The sequence below is a fragment of the Bos taurus genome, chromosome 3 (assembly GCF_002263795.3).
Source record: "Bos taurus isolate L1 Dominette 01449 registration number 42190680 breed Hereford chromosome 3, ARS-UCD2.0, whole genome shotgun sequence".
Taxonomy (NCBI): domain Eukaryota; kingdom Metazoa; phylum Chordata; class Mammalia; order Artiodactyla; family Bovidae; genus Bos; species Bos taurus.
In genome coordinates, this window is record NC_037330.1 from 34,083,020 (window position 1) to 34,105,554 (window position 22,535).

General features: G+C 44.4%; 1 protein-coding gene across 6 annotated transcripts in view; it reads left to right on the forward strand.

Annotated features, from left to right (window-relative positions):
* The window catches only part of SORT1 (sortilin 1), a 67,362-nt gene extending 45,676 nt beyond the window's left edge, over positions 1–21,686 (forward strand). For 4 of the 6 annotated variants that reach the window (XM_010803258.4, XM_010803259.4, XM_059885049.1 and 1 more), the window contains exons 10-21: positions 210–365; positions 1,912–2,018; positions 5,500–5,602; positions 5,942–6,110; positions 6,703–6,893; positions 10,094–10,283; positions 14,289–14,405; positions 14,978–15,086; positions 15,882–15,980; positions 16,513–16,619; positions 16,878–17,001; positions 17,229–21,686. In XM_010803258.4, the coding sequence (XP_010801560.1) occupies positions 210–365; positions 1,912–2,018; positions 5,500–5,602; positions 5,942–6,110; positions 6,703–6,893; positions 10,094–10,283; positions 14,289–14,405; positions 14,978–15,086; positions 15,882–15,980; positions 16,513–16,619; positions 16,878–17,001; positions 17,229–17,243 (1,487 nt within the window). In that variant the 3' untranslated portion in view covers positions 17,244–21,686. The remainder of the gene's footprint in view (positions 1–209; positions 366–1,911; positions 2,019–5,499; positions 5,603–5,941; positions 6,111–6,702; positions 6,894–10,093; positions 10,284–14,288; positions 14,406–14,977; positions 15,087–15,881; positions 15,981–16,512; positions 16,620–16,877; positions 17,002–17,228) is intronic. The other 2 variants (XM_002686189.7, XM_010803260.4) reach the window with 1 other exon arrangement.
* Positions 21,687–22,535: the final 849 nt, after the last annotated feature.

The window sequence follows — 22,535 nt, forward strand, 5'->3', positions numbered from 1 at the left end:
AGCTGGGTACTGGAATTAAAGATGGCCACAAAGTTCTTAACTATCAATCCTTGATTAGCTCTCAGGTCTGCATCCGCATCATGAAGAGAGACAGTTGGCTGATGCGTGCATGTGTATGTGTCATATGTATGATTAGACTGTTGTTTTTACTCTGTTCCCTCCCAAGACTTGGTGGGTTTTTTGTTTGTTTGTTTGTTTGCCTATTCCAGACACTGGATTTGGTACCATATTTACCTCGGACGATCGAGGCATTGTCTATTCCAAATCCTTGGACCGACATCTCTACACCACTACGGGTGGCGAGACAGACTTCACCAATGTGACCTCCCTTCGTGGGGTCTATATGACAAGTGTGCTCTCAGAAGGTGGGTCCTTCAGCTGAATATGTTCAGAGCGGAGGCTTTGGGGGAAACTGATGGTCCTGTCCCCTCAGTAATGGTGCTTGCCTGGCCAACAAGCCTGTCTGTGAATTCTGGCTCTCTGTTTTAAATAAGTTATGGTGATTAGAACTAAGAAAGAACAAAGCAACAGCAGGCATAAAGAAAGATTTGAGATTATTTTGTTTATGAAAAAAGTCTTATGTATTGGGAAGTTCAGGCCTGTGGGAAGGAGTTTGAACCACTTTGCTTTTCTGATTGTCAAGGATGGAGCAATAGCCAGCTCAGATTTTTCCTGTGTTCTCTTCACTGGCTCTGCAGAGCCCAGTTGAACAAATAAACACGTTACTCTGAAGTACAAAGGGTTTTAAGGTTTTATTTATTTATGTATTTACTTTTTCGGTAGGAGTGGGAGGTGTTTGTTTTAATTTTGTGAACACCTTGCAGCTGTCTACAGGATCTAGGTGATTCTGGCCCCTAGTTCCTCCCAGACATCACTCCTTCACTTACTCTTGCAGTCACTCCAGTCGTCTGCCAGTCCTTAAACTGGCAGGTTCACACACTCTTGGGTGAGAGATTTGCAGTGACCTCTTTCTCCAGATGTCTACGTGGCCCACACTTTCCTCCTCCCAGCCATTGGTCATGTTTCTTTCTGATGAGACCTGCCCTGACTATCCTGTTTTAAATGTCAGTCTGCCTCCCTGCTACACACGCACTCTCTCATTCCCAGTTATCTGTACAAGATTTTTCCAAAGCATGCATTTTCTAACACACTATGTAATTTACCTATTTACAGTGTCTAGTGTTTGTCTGTCTCACCCTACTAGAATATACATTCCACAGAGTTTTTTTTTTCCTAATTTGTTCACAGATATATTTCCAAAGCCTTACAGCAATTTTCATATAGTGGATAGGCAATAAAACATTTATTGGGTAAATGAAATTTACTTTATTAGCTTTCCTTTTTAAATTTTCCTTAAGAAAACTCAAAGCACTTCTTTTAATTTAAATGTGCAACAGTTTATGTATCATTAGCAATAGAGAATAGGGAAGACACATGAAGAAAAAAAAATGTAAGAGAAATAGGATATGACGTGGTAAAGAGACAAAAGCTAGGAATTATTCATTGAGACTTAATGCAGATAATTCAAATCTTGAGATTTCCTAAAATAAGCCTGGTATCATGGCCTTAGTCCAGATTAGAGTGCCTTCTCATTGTAGATTTTCCTCCAGGGCAAGCAAGCAAGGAAGAATAGAATTGTGTTGATAAGGAGATAAATGGTATCTTTTTTTCAAGAGTAGCAGTCTAGATGATTTCTGGAATCAGTAGAATCCTGTTCAGGTGCGAAGCCTCTTTCAAGTATCGTACTCACCAATATTGACCCATTTCACTGGATGTCAACATCTTGTGGGACTCCAGGGTTCTATTGGTATTACATAATCTCTGTTAGAGAGTTATGCAATGATAAACTGAATTGATTAGGGTGCTTCCTAATCAATATATCAAGATTAATGTCATCCTTTTCCTATTCAGATAATTCTATCCAGACTATGATCACTTTTGACCAAGGAGGAAGGTGGAAGCACCTGAGGAAGCCTGAGAACAGTGAATGCGATGCTACTGCAAAAAATAAGAACGAGGTTTGTTTTATTCCTACTGTCATATGTATTTGGAGCAAAGCAACCATTCTGTTCTGCTCTTATTAGTGCCAGGCTTTTGAATAATGAAGTTTTGTACTTGCTGAGGGTCCACAGCTAACAGTGGAAAATTGGGAAATGAGAGGTTGAAATTAACTAGGATGTGAGAAATTTGAACTGTGAAGAAAGACCAAAATATTACACTTTATTTGTCTTTAAAGAAAACCAAAACTGAAGGCTAACAATTTCAGTCGGTTTAGTTCAGTTGTTCAGTCGTGTCCGACTCTTTGTGACCCCGTGGACTGCAGCACACCGGGCTTCCCTGTCCATCAACAGCTCCCAGAGCTTACTCAAACTCATGTCTATCAAGTTGGTGATGCCATCCAACCATTTCAACCTTTGTCATCCCCTTCTCCTCCCGCCTTCAATCTTCCCCAGCATCAGGGTCTTTTCCAGTGAGTCAGTTCTTTGCATCAGGTGGCTAAATTATTGGTGTTTGAGCTTCACCATCAGTCCTTCCAGTGTATATTCAGGACTGATTTCCTTTAGGATTGACTGGTTGGATCTCCTTGTAGTCCAAGGGACTCTCAAGATTCTTCTCCAATACCACAGTTCAGAAGCATCAGTTCTTTGGCACTCAGCTTTCTTTACAATCCAACTCTTACATCCATAATCACATCCATACATGACTACTGGAAAAACCATAGCTTTGACTAGACAGACCTTTGTTGGCAAAGTAATGTTTCTGCTTTTTAATATGCCGTCCAGGTTGGTCATAGCTTTTATTCCAAGGAGCAAACATCTTCATGGTTGCAGTCACCATCTGCAGTGATTTTGGAGCCCCACAAAATAAAGTCTCTCACCGTTTCCATTGTTTCCCCATCTATTTGTCATGAAGTGATGGGACCGGATGCCATGATCTTAGTTTTCTGAATGTTGAGTTTTAAGCCAGCTTTTTCACTCTCTTCTTTCACCTTCATCAAGAGGCTCTTTAGTTCTTCTTCCCTTTCTGCCGTAAGGTTGGTATCATCTGCATATCTGAAGTTATTGATATTTCTCCCAGCAATCTGGATTTCAGCTTGTGTTTCATCCAGCCCAGCATTTTGTATGATGTACTCTGCATTTAAGTTAAATAAGCAGGGTGACAATATACAGTTTTGACATACTCCTTTCCCGATTTGGAACCAGTCTGTTGTTCTATGTCCAGTTTTAACTGTTGCCTCTTGACCTGCAATTTGTGCTAACAGTTTGTATTATACTAAATTGCTGAATGAAAACAGAGTGGTCAGATGGGCCAGTGATTAGTTAGGAGTCACGATGGCAGCTATGACACTTCAGCAACTCTACAGAAAGCCATCGACCAGCCATTCATAAGCAGTGCAAAGCCGTACTGGCCAGAAACAAATGGAGGAGAACTTGGCCTCTCTTCCCATCTGCCAGGGCTCCACGTGGCCTGTGGATGTAGGTGGTGACCTGGTCTAACATGTGGATTCAAGAGCTGAGCCCTCTGAGGAAAAGCCACAAACTAGAGATTCAAAGGCATTGCTGCAGGAGAGCCAGGTTCCATGAGTGACAGGTCTTGACAGGAAAGGAAAAAAACAAGCTTTGTGTCTGACTCTTTTAAAGAATTTGAGAGGAGCTTAGCAGAACCCTGGGAGTTTCCTTCAAAAGTGACAGCATTGGTAATTCCAGGCTCTCTTCTGAGTACCTGCCTACGGTTGGTATGTACTCTGCTGTCCTGACTGGGCTTTCTGTTTTAAGAGACTCAACCAGTGGGAGATAAATGTACCCACACCATTCCCATCACACTCTCTCCCTTCTGTGTCTTCATGACTACTGTGGAGTCTCTCCCCTCCTGCTCCCCTTCCCACCCCTCCACCCTAGCCTTGCTCTGCTCCTGCCCTCTCCACCTCAGGCACAGGCACAGGTGCAGTGGCCTCCTTACGTACCTTGCCACCCTCATGCTGCTGTGCCTCTCCCTCCCTAGCACTCTTCATGGCTCCCTTTTGCCCATGATCTGGTGAATGAAGGTCCTCTCCTCCCCCGGCAGGTTCTCTTCTGCCTTTTCATTGTTGTTGCCCATTTCATTGTCGTTATCACCGACACACCCCTTCTTGTAACTCTGCTGCTCCCTGAACACCCTGCTGTGCCTCTAGCCCGTGTTATTCCTGGGGAGGTTGTCCCTGTCTCCCCTCCCCCCAGTTCATTAAGGTTGGTGGAAATCCTGACCATCCTTCAGTTCAACTCAGTTCAGTCGCTGAGTCGCGTCCGACTCTTTGCGACCCCATGGACTGCAGCACCCCAGGCCTCCCTGTCCATCACCAACTCCCAGAGTTCACCCAAACTCATGTCCATTGAGTTGGTGATTCCATCCAACCATCTCATCCTCTGTCGTCCCCTTCTTCTCCCACCTTCAATCTTTCCCAGCATCAGGGTCTTTTCAAATGAGCCAGCTCTTCTCATCAGGTAGCCAGAGTATTGGAGTTTCAGTTTCAACATCAGTCCTTCCAATGAACACTCAGGACTTATCTCCTTTAGGATGGACTGGTTAGTTAGAACTAATCATTGCTCTTCATTTCATTAGCAGTTTACATGAAGCTTTTTTTAACTGCAATAAAATTGCACATGGCATAAAATTAACATTGTAACCAATTTGAGCCTCTTTGTTTACTTGTTTATTTTCTGTAATTTTTTGGCAACACCCTGTGGCATGTGGGGCCTTAGTTCCTGAACCTTGGTTCCCGGACCAGGGGTCAGACCCTTACTCCCTGCATTGGAAGGTAGGGTCTTTACCACTGGACCACCGGGGAAGTCTCCTGAACCTCTTTTAAAGCATCCTTTAAAGGATTACCATCCTGCTTTATAACCCAACTAATTTCTAAGAAATGTTTCTTAAAGACAGGACTGGGTCTTATTTCAAATCACCACCACATCTTGTTCAGTATCTGAAATATGGCAGGCAGTCATCAAGTTGGGAAGCCTCTCATTTTCTTTAGAGAAATGTCTTTTCAAGTCCTTTGCCCATTTTTAATGTGGGTTATTTGGTTTTTTGTTGTTGAATTATAGGCTCAGTGGGATATTCTTGCTTCTTAAATGCATAATGCATTTAATAATAATTTAATAATCACATTTACAGAGAAAGAAAATAGAATGGTGTCAGGGTCTGGGAATGCCAGGGTCTGGGAAAGGGGGAATAGGCAGTTATGGTTTAATGGACATAGAAGTTTCAGTTTTGCAAGATGTGGAAGTCCCAGAGATGAATTATGGTGATGGTTGCACAACAGTGTGAATGTCCTAACACTACTGAATTGCACCCTTTAAAATGCAAATTTTATGGTATGTTATTTTAACCACAATTTTTTAAAAGAGTATCCCACTGAAGTCTGGGTTAATAAGTTAAAAAGCCTTATTATTAGAAGACTCTGAGATGAATAAAAAAAATTACACCTTTGGTTTTAATCTAAGCTTTGGTGTCTTTCCACAGTGCAGCCTTCATATCCACGCTTCCTATAGCATCTCTCAGAAACTAAATGTTCCGATGGCCCCACTGTCAGAGCCTAATGCTGTTGGCATAGTCATTGCCCATGGTAAGCAGCCCTCCCTCACCTCTGTGGGAAGAGCTAGTTGAGTACATTGAAGCTCAGTCATAGCATTGAACCCTGTGAGAAAACCACCATCCATGGCTTTTACCACCCTTTGCAGAATTTCTCGCAAGATAAAGATACTGTGGGTTTTTCATGGACTCCCATCAGAGAGCAGCAACATGACCTCTTCCTTTACCAAATTGTCGTGGCCTTTTTTTTTTAATTCCAAGAGGCCTGATGGGAAATAATCAGAATAAACTCATTCAGAATTCTTCTCGTGACAGTGACTCCTCTCTGTTTCTCTGCTGACGTGTGCTGATGAGATGGTGGGCTGTGTTGTAGGTAGCGTGGGGGATGCCATCTCCGTGATGGTCCCAGATGTGTACATCTCAGATGACGGGGGTTACTCATGGATGAAGATGCTGGAAGGACCCCACTATTACACCATCCTGGATTCTGGAGGCATCATCGTAGCCATTGAGCACAGCAGCCATCCGATCAATGTGATTAAGTATGCATGAGCTCAGCTCCACCCACACTGTCTGCCCAGAGGGCTACCGCGGGATGTTTTTCAGTTTGTGGGGAAGTTCCGGACCCTGATTCAGATTTAGGCATTCTGCAGAGCTGCAGGGGAGGTGCTTGAAGGGGTTGCATTCAGAGCAACTCAAATTAAATGGCTTTGTGTTTTTCCTCTGACTCTGCTAGCTTACATTTTTTATCACTTAAAAGAAAAAATGTTCTTCTCTCTTCCCACAAGAATATTATGGATGCATTGAAGCAGTCTGGATGGTAAATAACTCCTTAAGTACAAGTTCTTATTGTATAATTTCTGTTTATTGACTCAGAAGCCCGTTCTTATATGGGTCACTATTCTTCCTTTCCCTTGGAAGAATTTTTATAAATGCATTTTCTTCCATACTATTTGAGTGAATCCCATTTCCCTGTTAACTGCAGGCATTAGAAATTAATATAATTGTCAGTCAGTAAGCCGTCACCTAAATATGAGAGTTCTCTGATTTGGGATGAAAACAGCTGGAGTGGTTTCCTGATAATCCAGTAAACGTTGATCCTCTGTCACGATCTTCCTCTAACTGTGGTTTCAGGTTCTCCACAGACGAGGGTCAGTGCTGGCAAACCTACACATTTACCAAGGAGCCTATCTACTTTACGGGCCTGGCTTCAGAACCCGGAGCTAGGTCCATGAACATCAGCATCTGGGGCTTCACAGAATCTTTCCTGGCTCGCCAGTGGGTCTCCTACACCATCGATTTTAAAGATATCCTTGAAAGGAACTGTGAGTGTCTCCTTTGACCTTTTCTATCAGAAACTTGTAAGCCTATTTTCCTAAATAACCCATCCAGTTCAGTTTCTTCTAACTGGAATAAGAAAATCATGTCTATGAAAGAGGATTGAAGGATGTTCCACGTGGGTGAGCAGGCAGTGAAATGGTACCAGAAAAGCACTTCCCCTGTTTGGATTAGCACTATCCAAGAGAAATAGCATGAGAGCAACATATATAATTTAAATTATTCTGTCAGCTAGCTACATTATACAAGTAAGAGGCAAAATTCATTTTAATAATATAGTTATTTCAGTATGTCTAAAATATCACTTTAACATGTAAAACAATATTTGATAATTATTAGTGAAATACTTTACACTCTTCCTTTTTAAAGATTTTTTAAAAAAAATATTGGAGTATAGTTGATTTATAATGTTGTATTAGTTTCACTATACAACATAGTGAATCAGTTATACATATACATATACCCACTCTCCTTTAGACTCTTTTCCTATATAAACTGAGTATTGAGTAGAGTTCCCTGTGTGCTACAGTAGGTCCTTATTAGTTATCTATTTTATATATAGTTAGTGTGTATGTCAATCCTAGTCTCCCAAGTCATCACTCTCCCCTCTTTCTCCCTGTAACCATAAGTTCCTTTTCTGTGTATGTGGATATTTCTATTTGTAAATAAGTTCATTGTACCTTTTTTTAGATTCCACATATAAGTGATATCATATGATGTTTATCTTTGTCTGACTTACTTCACTCAGTATGACAATCTCTAAGCCCATCCATGTCACTGCAAATGGCATTATTTCATTCTTTTTTATGGCTGAGTAATACTCCATAGTTTATATGCACCACATCTTTTATTTATGTGTGATGTACCATATCATACATATGTACTGTGTACAGCATAGTATATATGTACCACATCATCTATCATTCCTCTTTTGATGCTTTTATTTTTATGTCCTGGCTATTATAAACAGTGCTGTAGTATGAACTGCAATATGCCCCTCTGATCATAGGGGTACATGTATCCTTTTAGATTGTGGTTTTCTCTGGTTATATGCCCAGGAATTAAATTGCGGAATCATGGTAGTTCTATTTGTAGTCTTTTAAGGAACCTCCATACCATTCTCCATAGTGGCTACAGCAATTTACATTCCCACCAACAGTGTAGGAGGGTTTTCTTTTCTCAACACCTTCTCCAGTATTTATTGTTTGTAGATTTTTTGATGATGGCCATTCTGACTGGTATGAAGTGATACCTCATTGTAGTTTTGATTCTCTGATAATTAACGATGTTGAGCAGCTTTTCATGTGCTTTTTGGCCATCTGTTACATTCTTTTTCTTCTGAGTCCTCAAAATCTGATGCATATTTTACACTCACCCTTACTGTAAATCTCAATTCACACCAGCCGCATGTGGATATTTAGAAGAGTTTAGTTTTGCACTTTAGATCTCTGAAGCATTTTCTGAAAGTTATTTTCTGCTTGTAAGGATAGTACGTGTTTATATTTGTCTAAAATTACTTCATAAGACTTCAGGGTTTTTCACTGCTGGTTACAGCAGAACTATAAAGAGGAAACTTTAGAGGAAAATGTGTTACATCTAATTGATTATGTCATTTATTTAAATGTTGAAGTAAGGAAGTTTTCCTGCGGAGTTTGGCTTGAATATCAGTCACAACTGAGACTCTAGACTGGCTCCTGAGCAGGCAAGAAGCCCACACTGACCATTTCTGAATGCTGTGACTTCAAACTGGAAGACATGTTAAAGACCCAGAAAAATGGCTTCAGAGAAGGAGTTAAAATATTCATTTCATGGTATTCCTAAAGAATCACAAGCAAACCCAGACCCCCAGTACTAAAGATGCTGGCACTGTATTGAAAATAAGAAGGATAAAAGAAAAACTGGACAAAAAGTGACCATCTGTGACCCGTGATTGCTTGGCATAATATGAAAGAAGATATAAAGTTTCAAGATGCTTGGGTTAAATTTTGGTCCTGACTTTTTTAGACTGTGTTAGGGGCCCATTTCCTTAGCACGTTAATTTAGTGACTCCTGCAGGAAGTAGAAACACTTGGTTTGGACCTTTTCTACAAGATGTTTCAGTGATTTAAAACCAGAGAGTCATTATAATCTAAATTCGTTAAATAGACTGTAAAAGAGCTGGCTTATGAGTTGTCCCCTCTGCAGATGCAGGCAGCTTCTACAGTTATCCCTGAAGTTTAACATCATTAAAAGATTGGTTAAGCACTGCTCTTTAACAGGCTGGGTGCTAGTCTTCATATCCTGAAGGATAAAAGCCCAATCCACAGTCTTTAGGCCACAGCCTTTGAGTCATTTTTCCAGGAGTGGATGATATGACACACTGAGCCAGGTTGACTGTCATTAGCAGTCTTCATTTGAAAGCCAGTCAACAGGCAATGGCACCCCACTCCAGTACTCTTGCCTGGAAAATCGCATGGATGGAGGAGCCTGGTAGGCTGCAGTCCATGGGGTCGCTAGGAGTCGGACACGACTGAGCGACTTCACTTTGACTTTTCACTTTCATGCATTGGAGAAGGAAATGGCAACCCACTCCAGTGTTCTTGCCTGGAGAATCCCAGGGACGGGGGAGCCTGCTGGGCTGCTGTCTCTGGGGTCGCACAGAGTTGGACACAACTGAAGCGACTTAGCAGCAGCAGCAGCAACAAGAGTTAAAAGACTAGAGAATGTTTGTGCTCGCTTCATCAGCACAAATACTAGAAAGAGAATATTTCCCCCACCTTTTGAAGCATTCTCACCCTTGGTACAATTAAACCCTTGCTTTTGGTTAATTGGCGTCTTGCCCTAAAGGCAAACATCTGGTTGCTTACCTCTGACAGCCCCTGACCAAGAACACAAGTGCACAAGACTTAAAGACAGCAGCCTCTCAGTCTGGAAGTAACTTTAGAGGTTCTCCATCCACCTTCCTGCTGCACAAGGTTTTTCTTAGAACTCAAATGGGCTGTGAACTGCAAAGACTCCTCCCTTGGCTTGAGGAAAGGCCATTCACTAGTAGGCTCCCACTAATGCAACTTTCTTTTGCAATTCCAAAGCGAAGCAATAGGTTAAGTCAGACATCTGTACTTTTCGTCTCTTCTTTCTTTCTATTGCCTGGCAGCTGTCTCACATAGTGGATTCATGTAGTTTCCTGAAGAGCCTGTCTTTCTTTTAGGTGAAGAGAAGGACTATACCATCTGGCTGGCTCACTCTACAGACCCTGGAGATTATGGAGATGGCTGCATTTTAGGCTATAAAGAACAATACCTCCGGCTACGCAAGTCATCTGTCTGTCAGAATGGTCGAAACTATGTTGTGACCAAGCAGCCGTCCGTCTGTCCCTGCTCCCTGGAGGACTTCCTCTGGTATCTGCACCCCTCAGATCCCTGTCAGCCACCTCCTGTGCTGGAGGACGCAACAGACAGTTGAAAATTATTTCAGTCCTTTTTTCCCCTTTTTTCCTCAAGAGTGGAAAACTGTTGCTTCTTCTTTCCTCAAGGAAATTGAGGCACAGAGGAAGGGAAGCAGAATTGTTAGTAATTGAACAAATAACATTATTGTATCAGACCATTAATTATTGTGCAGAACCAGCAACAACCCCCGAAATCCTGACTTACCCGTGTGAGGAAGGAGAGGAGTGTAGAATGAGGATGCGAGTAAGAAAGCAGAGAGAGGCGGCGATAGGACAGAAGCACCATGCAAAGTGGGGCAGGAGCTGAGAGCTCAGGGGAAACTGGGCTTTAGCAAACAGCCTAAGTGCCTGGGTTCAGCAGGTGGGGCTAGCTTTGGGGTTGTCTGCAGGACTGCAGGCAGAGAGAGTGTGGCTCTGTCCTGAGAGAGGAGATGCCATCAGAATGTTTGGTCTCTATCCCGTCAAGGCTCCGGAGCCATCATGGTGGATCCCTAGAGTTCAGAACCATCCAGGCTTAAGGATTAGTTTCGTGGCTGGCACAGGGTTAGTTGATTGTACAGGGGCGAGGGAGTCCCTTGGTAGCCTAGCTTAGGGCGAATAAGAGGAACTGCTTCACATCACAGGTACTAATCTTATGGAACTTGTTAGCTGCAGAAGAAGCTGTCAGGGAGGTAGAAGTGGATTTGGAAAAGAAGACAGGAAGATAGCAGTCCTACCCTCCTACAGTGTATTCTCCCGAACTATAGGTGACAGAGTATGGGACTGAACAAACCCCCGTCTGACCATGTGTTTCCTCCTGTGTTGTTCACATCTGTGTGTGGGATGGCCAGGGGCCCTCCCTTCTCTATTTCTACAAGGGAAAATGGCACTCAGGTCACTTGGATGTTATAATAGGGCTGGAGTTTGTGGATACTGTCAGACTCTGAAGGGCTCTCTCACCCTTAATGGCACACAGGCTGACTCTCGGTCACCTGAACTACTTCTGTTTTCCAAACATGCTCTGCGGCTTCAGAGCTCCATGCCACTGTGCGTGCTGCTACTCCTGCCTGGAAGGTCTTTCCACATTTGCTGCTTGACCCCCCAAGCCTGGTGAATTCCTCTTTGGCCTGTAATACTTTAGCTCAGATGTTGCCTCCTAAAGCCTTCCCCAGTTTTTCCTCATCTAGGCTCCCACTGCACTTATATTTTTACAGCATTCACTATATTTTAATTCTTGTGTTTAGATTAGATTCCACCATTAAAATCTAACCCCCCTGAGCACATATTGTATTTAATAATCACATAGTCATAATGATAGCAGCTGACTTTTTTAAACATTGCTTCTGTGCCAGACACTGTCCTAAGCAACTCACACTTCTCTTCAGCAGCCGCATGAGATAGGTGCTGTGTTATTTACATTTCACAAAGGAAGAAACAAAGGTAGAGAGGGGTCATGACTAACTTGCTGTCACGTGGCAGAGCTGGGATGTGAACCGGGCAGTTAGTTCTGCCCCAGAGCCTGCGCACACACCCCACGTGCCTGAGGAATGTATACTTCGTGAGTGGGGAGGGTGTGGTCCCTGGAATTTTGGATTGAACACACAAAAGTTTTTGCCAGAAATTTCTCCTTGCTATTGGAGGCATGATGTCTTCTCTTGTTCTTCCTACCCTCTCCCTTCAATATTTGTCAGAAAACCTTGAAGTCCAAGCAGCATCTATATATTTACCAAATATTCATTGAATATTTGTTAGGCACAGGGCAGTGCAAAAATGATAACAGAAATTTTATTATAGACTCTTCTGGTAAGAGTCACATGAGTATGTTTGAAAAGAGAAACTGTAAGTACCTAATGGATTTAGAGAAGGGAGAGATTCTTCCATCCAGACCTAAAAGGAGTTGGATCAGAGAGGCTTTGTAGAGGCGTTGGCATCTGAGCTGAGCCCTGATGAGCTGTAAGATTTGATCTGTACATCTGGAAAGAAGCAGATCATTAAAACCAGTAGACTGATGTGAGCATAGGCCCCCAACAGCACGATCAGGAAGGTTGTGCTGGGGCTTCCCTGATGGCTCAGTGGAGAAGAATCCACCTACCAATGCAGGAGACATGGGTTCAATCCCTGGTCTGGGAAGATCCCACATGCCCCAGAGCAACTAAGCCTGTGCACCACAGCTACTGAGCCCACATGCTGCAACTGCTGAAGCCCTTGGCGCCTAGAGCCTGTGCTCCACAACAAGAGAAGCCGCCGCAGTGAGAAGCCCTACATTACAACGAACAGTAGCCCCTGTTTGCCGCAACTAGACAAAGCCCACCTGCAGCAACAAAGATCCGGGGCAGCCCAAAATAAATAAATAAATAATTTTCAAAAAGAAAGAGTATGCCGGAAGATAGGCTGTGAGGGGAAGCCGTGGCTGCCACAGGAAAGAAGCGAGGGCGTCCAGATAGGGGTGCTCAGGAAGATAGTGCCCTGGACAAATGTAAAGAAATGACAGGAGAGGCCAGCTCAAAGGAGGAAACATGATACGTTTTGAACATTTTTATTTCTTTGAGGTTCTGTCAACAGATTTATGTGGCAATGTTCAGCAAGTATTTGGAAATGTAGGATTAGAGTTCAAGAGAGGTAGAACCTGGACGTTTTATTAATTTTTTGAAATTGTTATTTACTTGCATTTTTGTTGCTGTGCACAGGCTTCCTCTAGTTGTGACGAGCAGGGGCTGCTCACCGTTACAGTGTGCGGGCTTCTCACTGAGGTGGCTTCTGTTGTTGCGGAGCACAGGCTCAGCAGTTGTGGCTCCCAGGCTTAGTTGCTCCGAGGCATGTGGAATCTTCCCAGACAGGGATCAAACCCAAGTCCCCTGCGTTGGCAGGTGGATTCTTCTCCACTGGACCACCAGGGAAGTCCAAACCTAGAAGTTTTAGTTGCAGCAAATAGTTAAGCAAATAGTTAAGCTCACGAAGGGAGAGCAGATACAGAGTAAGAGAATGGATGATAGAATCTTGGGAAACATCTGCACCTACGTGTCAGGAAGAGAGCAGAGCCAGCAGTGACCAGAGAAGCCTGAGTGCAGCTCTTGGGGCTGCAGCGGGTGGGCCCAGCGGTGTGCCGGGTGGCCAAAGTGAACAAGACAGAGAAAGCCCCAAGGTTGGATGACTGGTGGGCCTGCAAGGGCGCAGACATTCATTTTCAAGGTTGCAGCGGGGGGTTCAAGCCAAGATGCAGAGCGTAAAAAGTAAATGAGTAAAACAGAACAAGTAAAAGAGAAAATTGGCCAATAAGGGAGAGAGGGTGGTGAAAGAAGAGGACAGGTGCAAGCTAAGGAGAAGCTGCCGGGTGAGGGGACTGGCGGTCCCTCCAAGCTGTTCATGAAGCAAGCCCCCACCTAGGGGTATGAGGTGCCAAGGCCCTGCATATCCTTACTTTGGGGAAAGCAGAGAAAGGAGAACAGGTCACTATGGAGAGATGGGATGGAATGGAGGGCAGGGATGGGCATTCACATTGGCATCAGGCACCATCTAAGAGGCTGAGAGGGACACAGATGTGGGGAAGGCAGGAAAGGTTGGATATACACTCTCATGGGTATAACATAATGAGTTATTTGGAGATGAAAGAATTGCTAAGTTTCCGTGCGTTTAGGTCTGTGGCTGACACACTGTTTCTCTGTGTCTTAGTTGCGTGTATCCCTACCCGCTATAGACTGCGCGATTTCCCTTCCCTGAGCTGTCTGTGTGGAACTCCTAGCTACTGAGTCCTCAGTCCCCCAGGCCCAATCCATAAGCCATTCCCCGCCCCCCAATTAAGCCCTCTGTGTGCTTTTGTTCCTAAAGAGACCTCTTTATATGTCACAGACTTCCTTAGCTGTTTTCTGGCAACCCAAGCCTGGAATATTAACCATCCTCTGCCCCACATAAAGCCTTCACTGCTATTTGCCTCCTGTCTTTCAGCAACTTTGAAAGATACATTCTTTGCTTATTCTTACAGTGATTTTGGCTACTTCCGTCCAGAAAATGACTCCAAATGTGTGGAACAGCCAGAACTGAAGGGCCACGACCTCGAGTTTTGTTTGTATGGAAGAGAAGAGCACCTGACGACAAACGGGTGAGGCGGCTGCTTCTCCCGCGTCGGGCCCGCGTCTCCCCTGTGCAGGGAGAGAGTTCCCTCCACGCTCTTCTGAGTATTTGAGAGAGTCTAGAAAATCACTGTCCGGTAGAACTTTCTGTGGTGGGGGAAATGCTCTATAATCTGCTGCGTCTGATACAGTGACCCCTAGCCCTCTGTGGCTATTGACACTAGAGTGAGGAACTGAAGTAATTTTGATTAATTTAAAAGTAAATAGTCACCATAGCAGAGAGTGCCATTCTAGAGGAGCCTGACTGCCTACTCCCCTGATAACTCTCCCCTCCCCTGTGTACTGACGGGCTTCCCCAGCAGTCTCATAGGGCAGAAAGTCGGCATGTCATTGCAGCATGGCAAGGGATGTGTGGTCTGTCCAAGGACTGAAACTACACAGGATATCCCCCCAGCACCCCTGTGGATCTCCCCCAAGCCCTGAAAGATGGTGTAAGGACCAGAAGTTTTTCTGCAGCTTTTCACATCTTGTTTTCAGGAAGTAAGCAAGAATCCAGAAGTGCATCCTTGTATTCTGTCAACACCTTTTCTCTGCCCCTCAGGTACCGGAAAATTCCAGGAGACAAATGCCAGGGTGGCGTGAATCCAGTTCGAGAAGTGAAAGACTTGAAAAAGAAATGCACAAGCAACTTTTTGAGTCCAGAAAAGCAGGTGTGTTAAAGTAGATCTGGTGTAGATACAAGTGGGGTTTTGAGTTCTGCCAGGAAGGTCAAAGTTACAGTGTGTCGAGAGCTTTATCACCTAATACAAGTGGCCAGACCACTTATGTCAGGCTTCCCGTTGCACGGAAATTGTTAGGATGAAGGATGGTCACTTAAGCCAACAATAAGCTCATCTACTGAAAACTTTTCTGGGGGAGGGAAAATGGTGCTCAGTATTTATCCAAGTCTTAGAAGCTTAGGGTTGAGAAAATTTCTGAGGCTCAGAGTCACTTAGAAAAAAGACTCAACAAGTCCTGCCATCAAGGGCTGGGGTTTTGCACGTGTGGAAGGGAAGGGCATGGGACCCTGGTTAGTGGGGATCTCTGTGCTGAGTCATGTCAGGTGTGTTCATAAGGAGAACCTGCACCGCGGTAATAAGGGGCTGGTCTTGATTTGGAAGCAAGTTTGGGAGCTGATTCCAGATCTGTAGCCTTGAACTGTCTGGCCAGGCTATGGGGATCTGGTAAGAGGAACCCTCTTGATAAAGAGGTGCTGGCCCAGCAGTGTGAATGGGAACAGAAGACTGTGGACCCCAGGTACCTAATCTGGAAACTGAGAGATGGACAGTCTGCAGTCCCTCCTGTCTAACCTTCTCAGGAGTGAGGGCCTGACGGGGTGGAAGAAGGCAGGGGGAGAAGAGTGTGTGGGTGTGTGTACTTGTTGGGGGCAAGCTCCTGCTTCTTTGCATCACTGCCCTGCACTCCTGGCGGCTGTCCTCAGAGTGTTTGTGTGTGTGATTGCACAGGACTCCCGCCCACAGGGACACAGCTTGTCCCAGAATCCAGCTCCGCCTCCTCTGGGATACACTGAAAACACACACTCCCTATCTCCCACCCAGAAGCAGGTAGGTCACACTCAGACAATGATATGACAGAGCTTATTTATAACAACATGTGAAAACTTAAGAAATGAATCTTGTTATCATGGGAGGGCCTGCCTGACAGCATTGGCACAGCTCCTTCCCAGGTGATGGCCCTATGCTAGATTCATTCAGCCCACTTACTATCATGGTCTCTCTCTCTGCTTCATCCTTAAAAGCTCCAAGACTTACAACCAGTGGTCACGGGGAACAGTCACAATTGTATTTGATCTAGAACCATAGCTTCCAGTGTAACTTTGACATTGAAGCCCCTGAGTTTGCACTATTCTGACAGCTTCAAGGCAGCTCACGTTTTGATTACCCTCTGCCAGCTGTGGTATTCTCCTGGTAGCACTGAGATGGTCATCTTGAGGGGTTTGGGAACGTTTCATCATTAGGTGCCTAGAGACTACAGATCGTTGAGCAGAGAAATAAGAAATTGAGCAGCCTCTTTGAATTCAGTCCTGGAATATGCACACCCAAAATTGATTGTGTGTTTGTGTTTTAATTTATCAAGAATTCCAAGTCAAATTCTGTTCCAATTATCCTGGCCACTGTGGGATTGATGCTGGTCACAGTCATAGCAGGAGTGCTCATTGTGAAGAAATACGTCTGTGGTGGAAGGTAAGGAACCGGAGTCAGTCAAACCTGCAAGTCAGCCAAGGGCAGAGTCTGCCGCTGGCGAAAACTGACTAGTTGAAGTGACGTTACTGAAACATCGGACCCAAATCTTTCCTTCCATTTTTCATATACCAACTATAGGCTATGCTTCCTGTATGCACGGCTCATTCTGTGAGTGTGTAAAACTTGGAGAGTCCACAGCCCTATAAGAAATGCATTCTTCCTCACCACGTGAGGGTTGACAGCAGTTTCCGCCCCCAGGTTCCTGGTGCATCGGTACTCGGTGCTCCAGCAGCATGCAGAGGCTAATGGTGTGGATGGTGTGGATGCTTTGGACACGGCCTCCCACACTCACAAAAGCGGTTATCATGATGACTCAGATGAGGTGAGACTGTTTCTTCTTGAGGGGTGGTGCAGAAGTCTTTAAAAAGAGTGATTCTTTTTTTACTTATGACCAAGGTATGTTTGAAGCAACGGAGGGTATAAGCTAGAAGCAGCAACTTAATGACTAAGACTTGGCCAACCCAGAAGCTACGTAACGGCTTTCAAAATAAGGATTAGGGATTTTTTTTGGTCTGTAAATAATATGGCCCGTGTCTTTTGTTTTTTCAGGACCTTCTGGAATAGCTCCTCAAAAGAGCTGGGACCGAGTACGAATGATGGACCGCAGTACCTCCTACACTCCCTGTGGCTCCGACTTAGGGAAATAAATTTCCCATTGCGAAGGACCCAGCTCTGTTTCTGCTGCTTCCATCAAAGCCAAAAGGACCTACACTAAAGAAATAGGGGGGTGGGGACCCGAAACACTCTTGCCAATTGGCTCGGAGAAGAGAGGGGAAATTTTTAATTCTTTAACTTTATGAGTTCTGTGTTTTTGCAAGGTATGAGCCCTTTTTGGTTTTGGTTTTTAAGGGAAATGAAATGGAATTGAAGGGAACTTTTCACTAACCCCACAGTCACATGTTTTGCGCGGCGCCTACCCCAGGGCACCGGCCAGCTTCGTCATCAATTCTCATGAAGCCCTCGGTGCCGTCCCTGGGCTGTGCCATCCCTGGACAGTGTCAGCACCACGAAGCAGCTGCAGAGATGAGCAAAGAGGCTGCAATGACTGGCACAGCCTGGGCAGCCTCTCTCCCTCTGGGGCCAGCCCTGCTCCAAGAATAGTGCACACCAGCTCCTCACATAGATCACTGCTTTTTGTTATTTCTTTCAGGAGCCATAGGCCACAGTGATTTTTCTTTTCCCCTGTTTAATTAGGCAATACCCTTGTTAATTGCCCTTTGGCAACTAACTTACATGTGCTTCCAAGACACTAAATCAGGAAAACCAAAAGGGCAATATTTTTAACTTGGGGCAGGAAGAAGGGAACAGCAGAGAATTGACTAGATTTAGCACCTATTAAAGGAGAAATTCTTGCTTCTTCCAAGATCTTTCAAGCCATGCCTTATGTGTGTGCCAGTGGACTTGCTCAAGGATGGGGCTCAAGCTGAGTACCCAGGCTGAGCAACCTCTTCACTGGAACGGCTGGTGGCATGCACAGCACAGCCTCTGAGGACGACTCATCCGTGAATCATTAGAATGGCTGCTTATTCGCTTCCTCTTAGGTTGCTGCTCTACATGGAGCTGTGACTAGACATGTTTTCAGTTTTAAGCTTTAAAAAAAAAAAATTGAGTTTTGTTACCAAGTTCTCCTTCTTACCCCTCCACTTCCCCAGCTTTGCCAAGTAATTTGTTGGCTTGAAACTTTGAGCCAAACCAAGTGAAAAACACGCTTCTAGTGCAGATTGATGTTTTGTGTGATACATTAAGTTCATATTTTACATTTAATAAAATGTTCCCTTTGACATTTTTAAAAAATGGCATAAATTAGAAAATGTAGCGAGGCGGATTTTTGGGTGGCCAGACAGTGATGGAAAGCTGTCGTCATTAGTTTTAGTACAGCTTGACTGTTTGCTGTACTCGGACACAGTAGTGCGTTCCCAGTCAGCACAGCTACTGTGCTGGTCACGGTTTCTCCCAATAGTGATGACTGGGGATGTTCTTTGGTAACTGCCATTTTGCTGCTGGTTCATTTTATGGCTAGAAAGTCAGGAAAAAGTAAATGTGCCAAATGAACTTTTGTCAGAATGTGTGAGCAGATGGCTGAATTGTCTTCTCACCAGAATGGATTAACAGCAGTAGGGAACGCAGGGGAGGGAGTGGATGGAGAATTTTAAAGAAACTTTGAAACTGCAGTAAGATTAACGTAAGTCAGGGAACTATAAAGTTAAGGCAGTTTTTGTAAAGAGAGTTCATATTTGTTAGAGCCAGAGAGCACTAGTTTTTTAGGAAAATCTCATTCCTTTTGTAAGGTTTTTAAATTGAAAGTAATTCCAAAGATACACCAGCTCACAAATGATCAAAAAGTCTCAGCTTTTATCCCGTTCACCCTCACCTCCTGCCCCATGTGAATTTGATGCCCAGAGAAGACCTGCGTAGACCATACACTCTTCTCCCCACATGCACCCACCGAAGTAGATGTGCCGACATACGGTAATTCTCTGATTAGTTTTACATGTAAGAGAGTTAATATTCTTCTCCAACCGTGTAAGACTCAGGACAGTGATACCTGGGGTTTCTGTAGAACTTGGTAGTTTTCATGGCACTTTTTCCCTTGCATTATGTCATTTGAACCTCACAGCATTCTTGTGAGATAAAAAAAAAAACCACAGGGTTTGTAATCCCCATTAGAGATGGAGCTGAGGCACAAAAATGAAGTAAAGGTGTCAAGGTCCCTGAGTCATGAGTGGTGACGGTGATTGTCTTCGGATCTCATGCACTTTGATGGATGCTCTTGCTGCCAGGTGGGAGCAGGCTGCTTTCTTACAAATGTCTTGCAGTTCTTCAGGGCACGGGTCAGTGGCCTTTCTTTCAGAGCAGCATGTAGAGCTCTTTTGCCAACTTAGTAAACAGGAAATTTTTCGTGGCTGGAAGCAAAAGTAATGGTAATTTTGAGTATGTGTTTAGAAATCGCCCCTTACCTCATTGAAGGTCACGGTGGTTCAAGAGTGTGGGAATGGAGTCTCCACTGATGAGTCACCCTCTCCGTTTCCCTTGTCCCCCACCCATGACTGGCTGGAGAGCTTAGTCAGTTTGAGGACTGCTAGCAAGCCTGGCTGGCTAGCCTTCCGCATCTCACAAGGGTATGTCCCCGGCCCAAGATGAAAACAGCCTAACAGAGCCACGATAGCTCCTAAGAAAAAAAGATTTCTGATTTGTCCTACTGATGTCAGGTTGGAGCATTATCTCTGAAAATAAAGTGTAGTGTCAGGCTTAATAGCACAAGGGACTGTTTCAGTAATAGAAGTTAGCGTCATAAGGTAGGTTGGACATAGCAGACTGTCCAGAGTGATCTGAGCTCTGAAATCCAGGTGGTGAACTCACCATCTTTCATGCTCTGTGGACAAGTATCTTGGACTTAAGAGGGCTTTTGGTTTTCAGTGAGACCTGAGACCAGGGATGCATACGCCTAAGCTGTTCATCGAATGGGAACGCCACTTGGACTGAAAGTGTTTGGAGGACTGTGGCAGTTCTAGGCTGGGCTCAGGAGATTCAATAGATTGGCTGTAACTAAAGCTTTAGAATTTGTCATCTGCCTCTGAATAGGCTTTCCAGGGTGTCTGTCTCATTCTTAGGTTTACCTCTGGGCCTCTGCATGCCGAAGCTGGCCTTTCATCCCTGGCAGATCGGTAACGTGCTGGCCACCACTGGCTCTGTCAACCACAGCTGGTTCTCCCGTGGCCTTCACCATGGCACAAGGATAGAGGAGTGCAGGGCGATCCACATCCACTCCATGTGCAGGACTGGCCTGGCTTCAGTCTTTGTTTTCTAAGCAAGTGATTCCAGTAGAGAGTTTCTTGTTTCCTCTTAGGAGAGCTTTAAAGAGCCCTGCTTCTCTCTGCAGGGGCTTGGAGCTCACCCTGCTCACTGTTGGTACCGCCGCCTTACCCCACATTAACCTGGATACCTAGAACTGCTAAAATAGGAAGAGCTTCTGCTTTTCACCTTTGCTACTACCTTCCCTCAAGCAGATAAATAAACATGGACTTACATGTCCTTCAAACAAAAACCAAAGTTTTGGATTTCCACATGGTAGTGATAGGGAGGCCAGACTGTTCCATCTGCCACCAGTTTGCCCAGCTCAGGTTGCACCAGGGACACCGTCCTGCCCCAGGAGGGCCAAGGCCTCGCCCTCATGGAGGGTGATTGAAATAGCAGGAATGTGTTGATTTCTTGGCTACTTTGCATTATAACAAAGAAGAATCAGAAGTCTAATTAGAAGTTGTCTTCAGCAACCTACTGTGTGCATTTTTTTTCACACCGGTACATTCTTAAGCATCCTTGTTTATATAGAATAACATAAACTAATCTGTACCTTTCTATATATATATATATGTGTGTGTGTGTACATATATACATGTATAAACTGTATAGTGTACATGTTAATGATATGCCCAAATCCTTAATGCAGTTCTCATCCTCCGCATGCCCTCAGTTTGTGGTCACGTGACTTGAGTGTTCCTGATGATTCTGCCCACCTCCTGTGTTTGGACGTCTAGGGAGGAGGGTCGGGTTTTGATGGTACCCTCCTCATCCTCATGCACAGATATGCTCAGGGTCCCCCTGTGTGCCTGGTATCCATCCCTCTCTTGTTTCCTATTCCCTGTCTGAGCATGTGGTCCCTCCTGGTTCTGTACCTTCTCTGCCTCCTCCCCAAGCTGTCAGATAGCCTTCCTACTCAAATCTAAAGCAGTATTAAGATCATTACTGCATGTGCACTAAAAACCCAAGTTTTCTGTTCCCTTGGGGCAGAAAATTGCATGTGAGGTGGAATAATCAAGTTTCAATGACCTATGTCAGTTGCACAACAAAGCCAGACCCCAGAATAAAATTCCACAAAATGGAAATAAAACTCAAATTTCTTTAGCACTGTGTAAATAAATCTGGATGTGTTTAACTTTGTACTGGTAATTTTCTGTATATTTGCAATATTTGGGTTAGAAATAAAACAGACTGGACTTTATTACCTGACCTACTAAAATGACTAAGCTACAGTTTGTTAATATGAAAGTTTCTCCACTTTCCTAGCTTCAAAAATTGAACCCCAGCAATCAGAGAACATCAATTAATGAGCCAGGACTATGTGTCTGTAAGTCCTACATGAAGGGTATTAGGTAATTTATGGGAAAAACTACTCACTTTTTTCTTCTTCATGCTCTCAAAGATCTACCCCACCATGGGTGTTTATAAGACCAGATTTCTTTTTCTTCCTCCCCAGAAGTATAGCTGACCCACCCTGGTACAGCTTCTCAGCTTTGATTGCTACATTCTTCCTTCTGGACGCGGCCGCATGTCATTACTGTCTTGAATTACATGATCCTTTAGCAGGTTCGACAGACAACAACACTGAGGAGTTTACCTTCAGCACTTCCCTACTTGCCCCTCTCACATTTCTCCTGCTACTCTTACTCATAGTCCTTCCTAACCCGTTTCATTAAGGACCTTCAAAGAGTTGCATCTTGACTCCAAAATATTTCTTTCAGTGGAGGTTACTGCCCACCCCCATTGAGCCTTTAGCCAAGCCAGACGACTGCTTAGCCTGCTGTCCTGGGCTGGGGGTGGGGGCTGGGGGGTCTTTCCATGTAATGTTTACTCTGGGGCCATGGTCTGAAGATGACCAGGCAGAGACCTTGCTCCTGAGGACCCCATGTCTGCTGGAAGAGTCCTCCCCCTGGGGAGGTTATCCAGGGTGGTTTATTTTCAAGAATTCTAACAGAGTGTTCTCAGACTTCCTGCAACAGAATTAGTAAGTTGCTTTTTAAAATGCATATCCCACCCAGACCTACTAAATTAGCTTTTCCAGTGGATAAGACCCTAGGA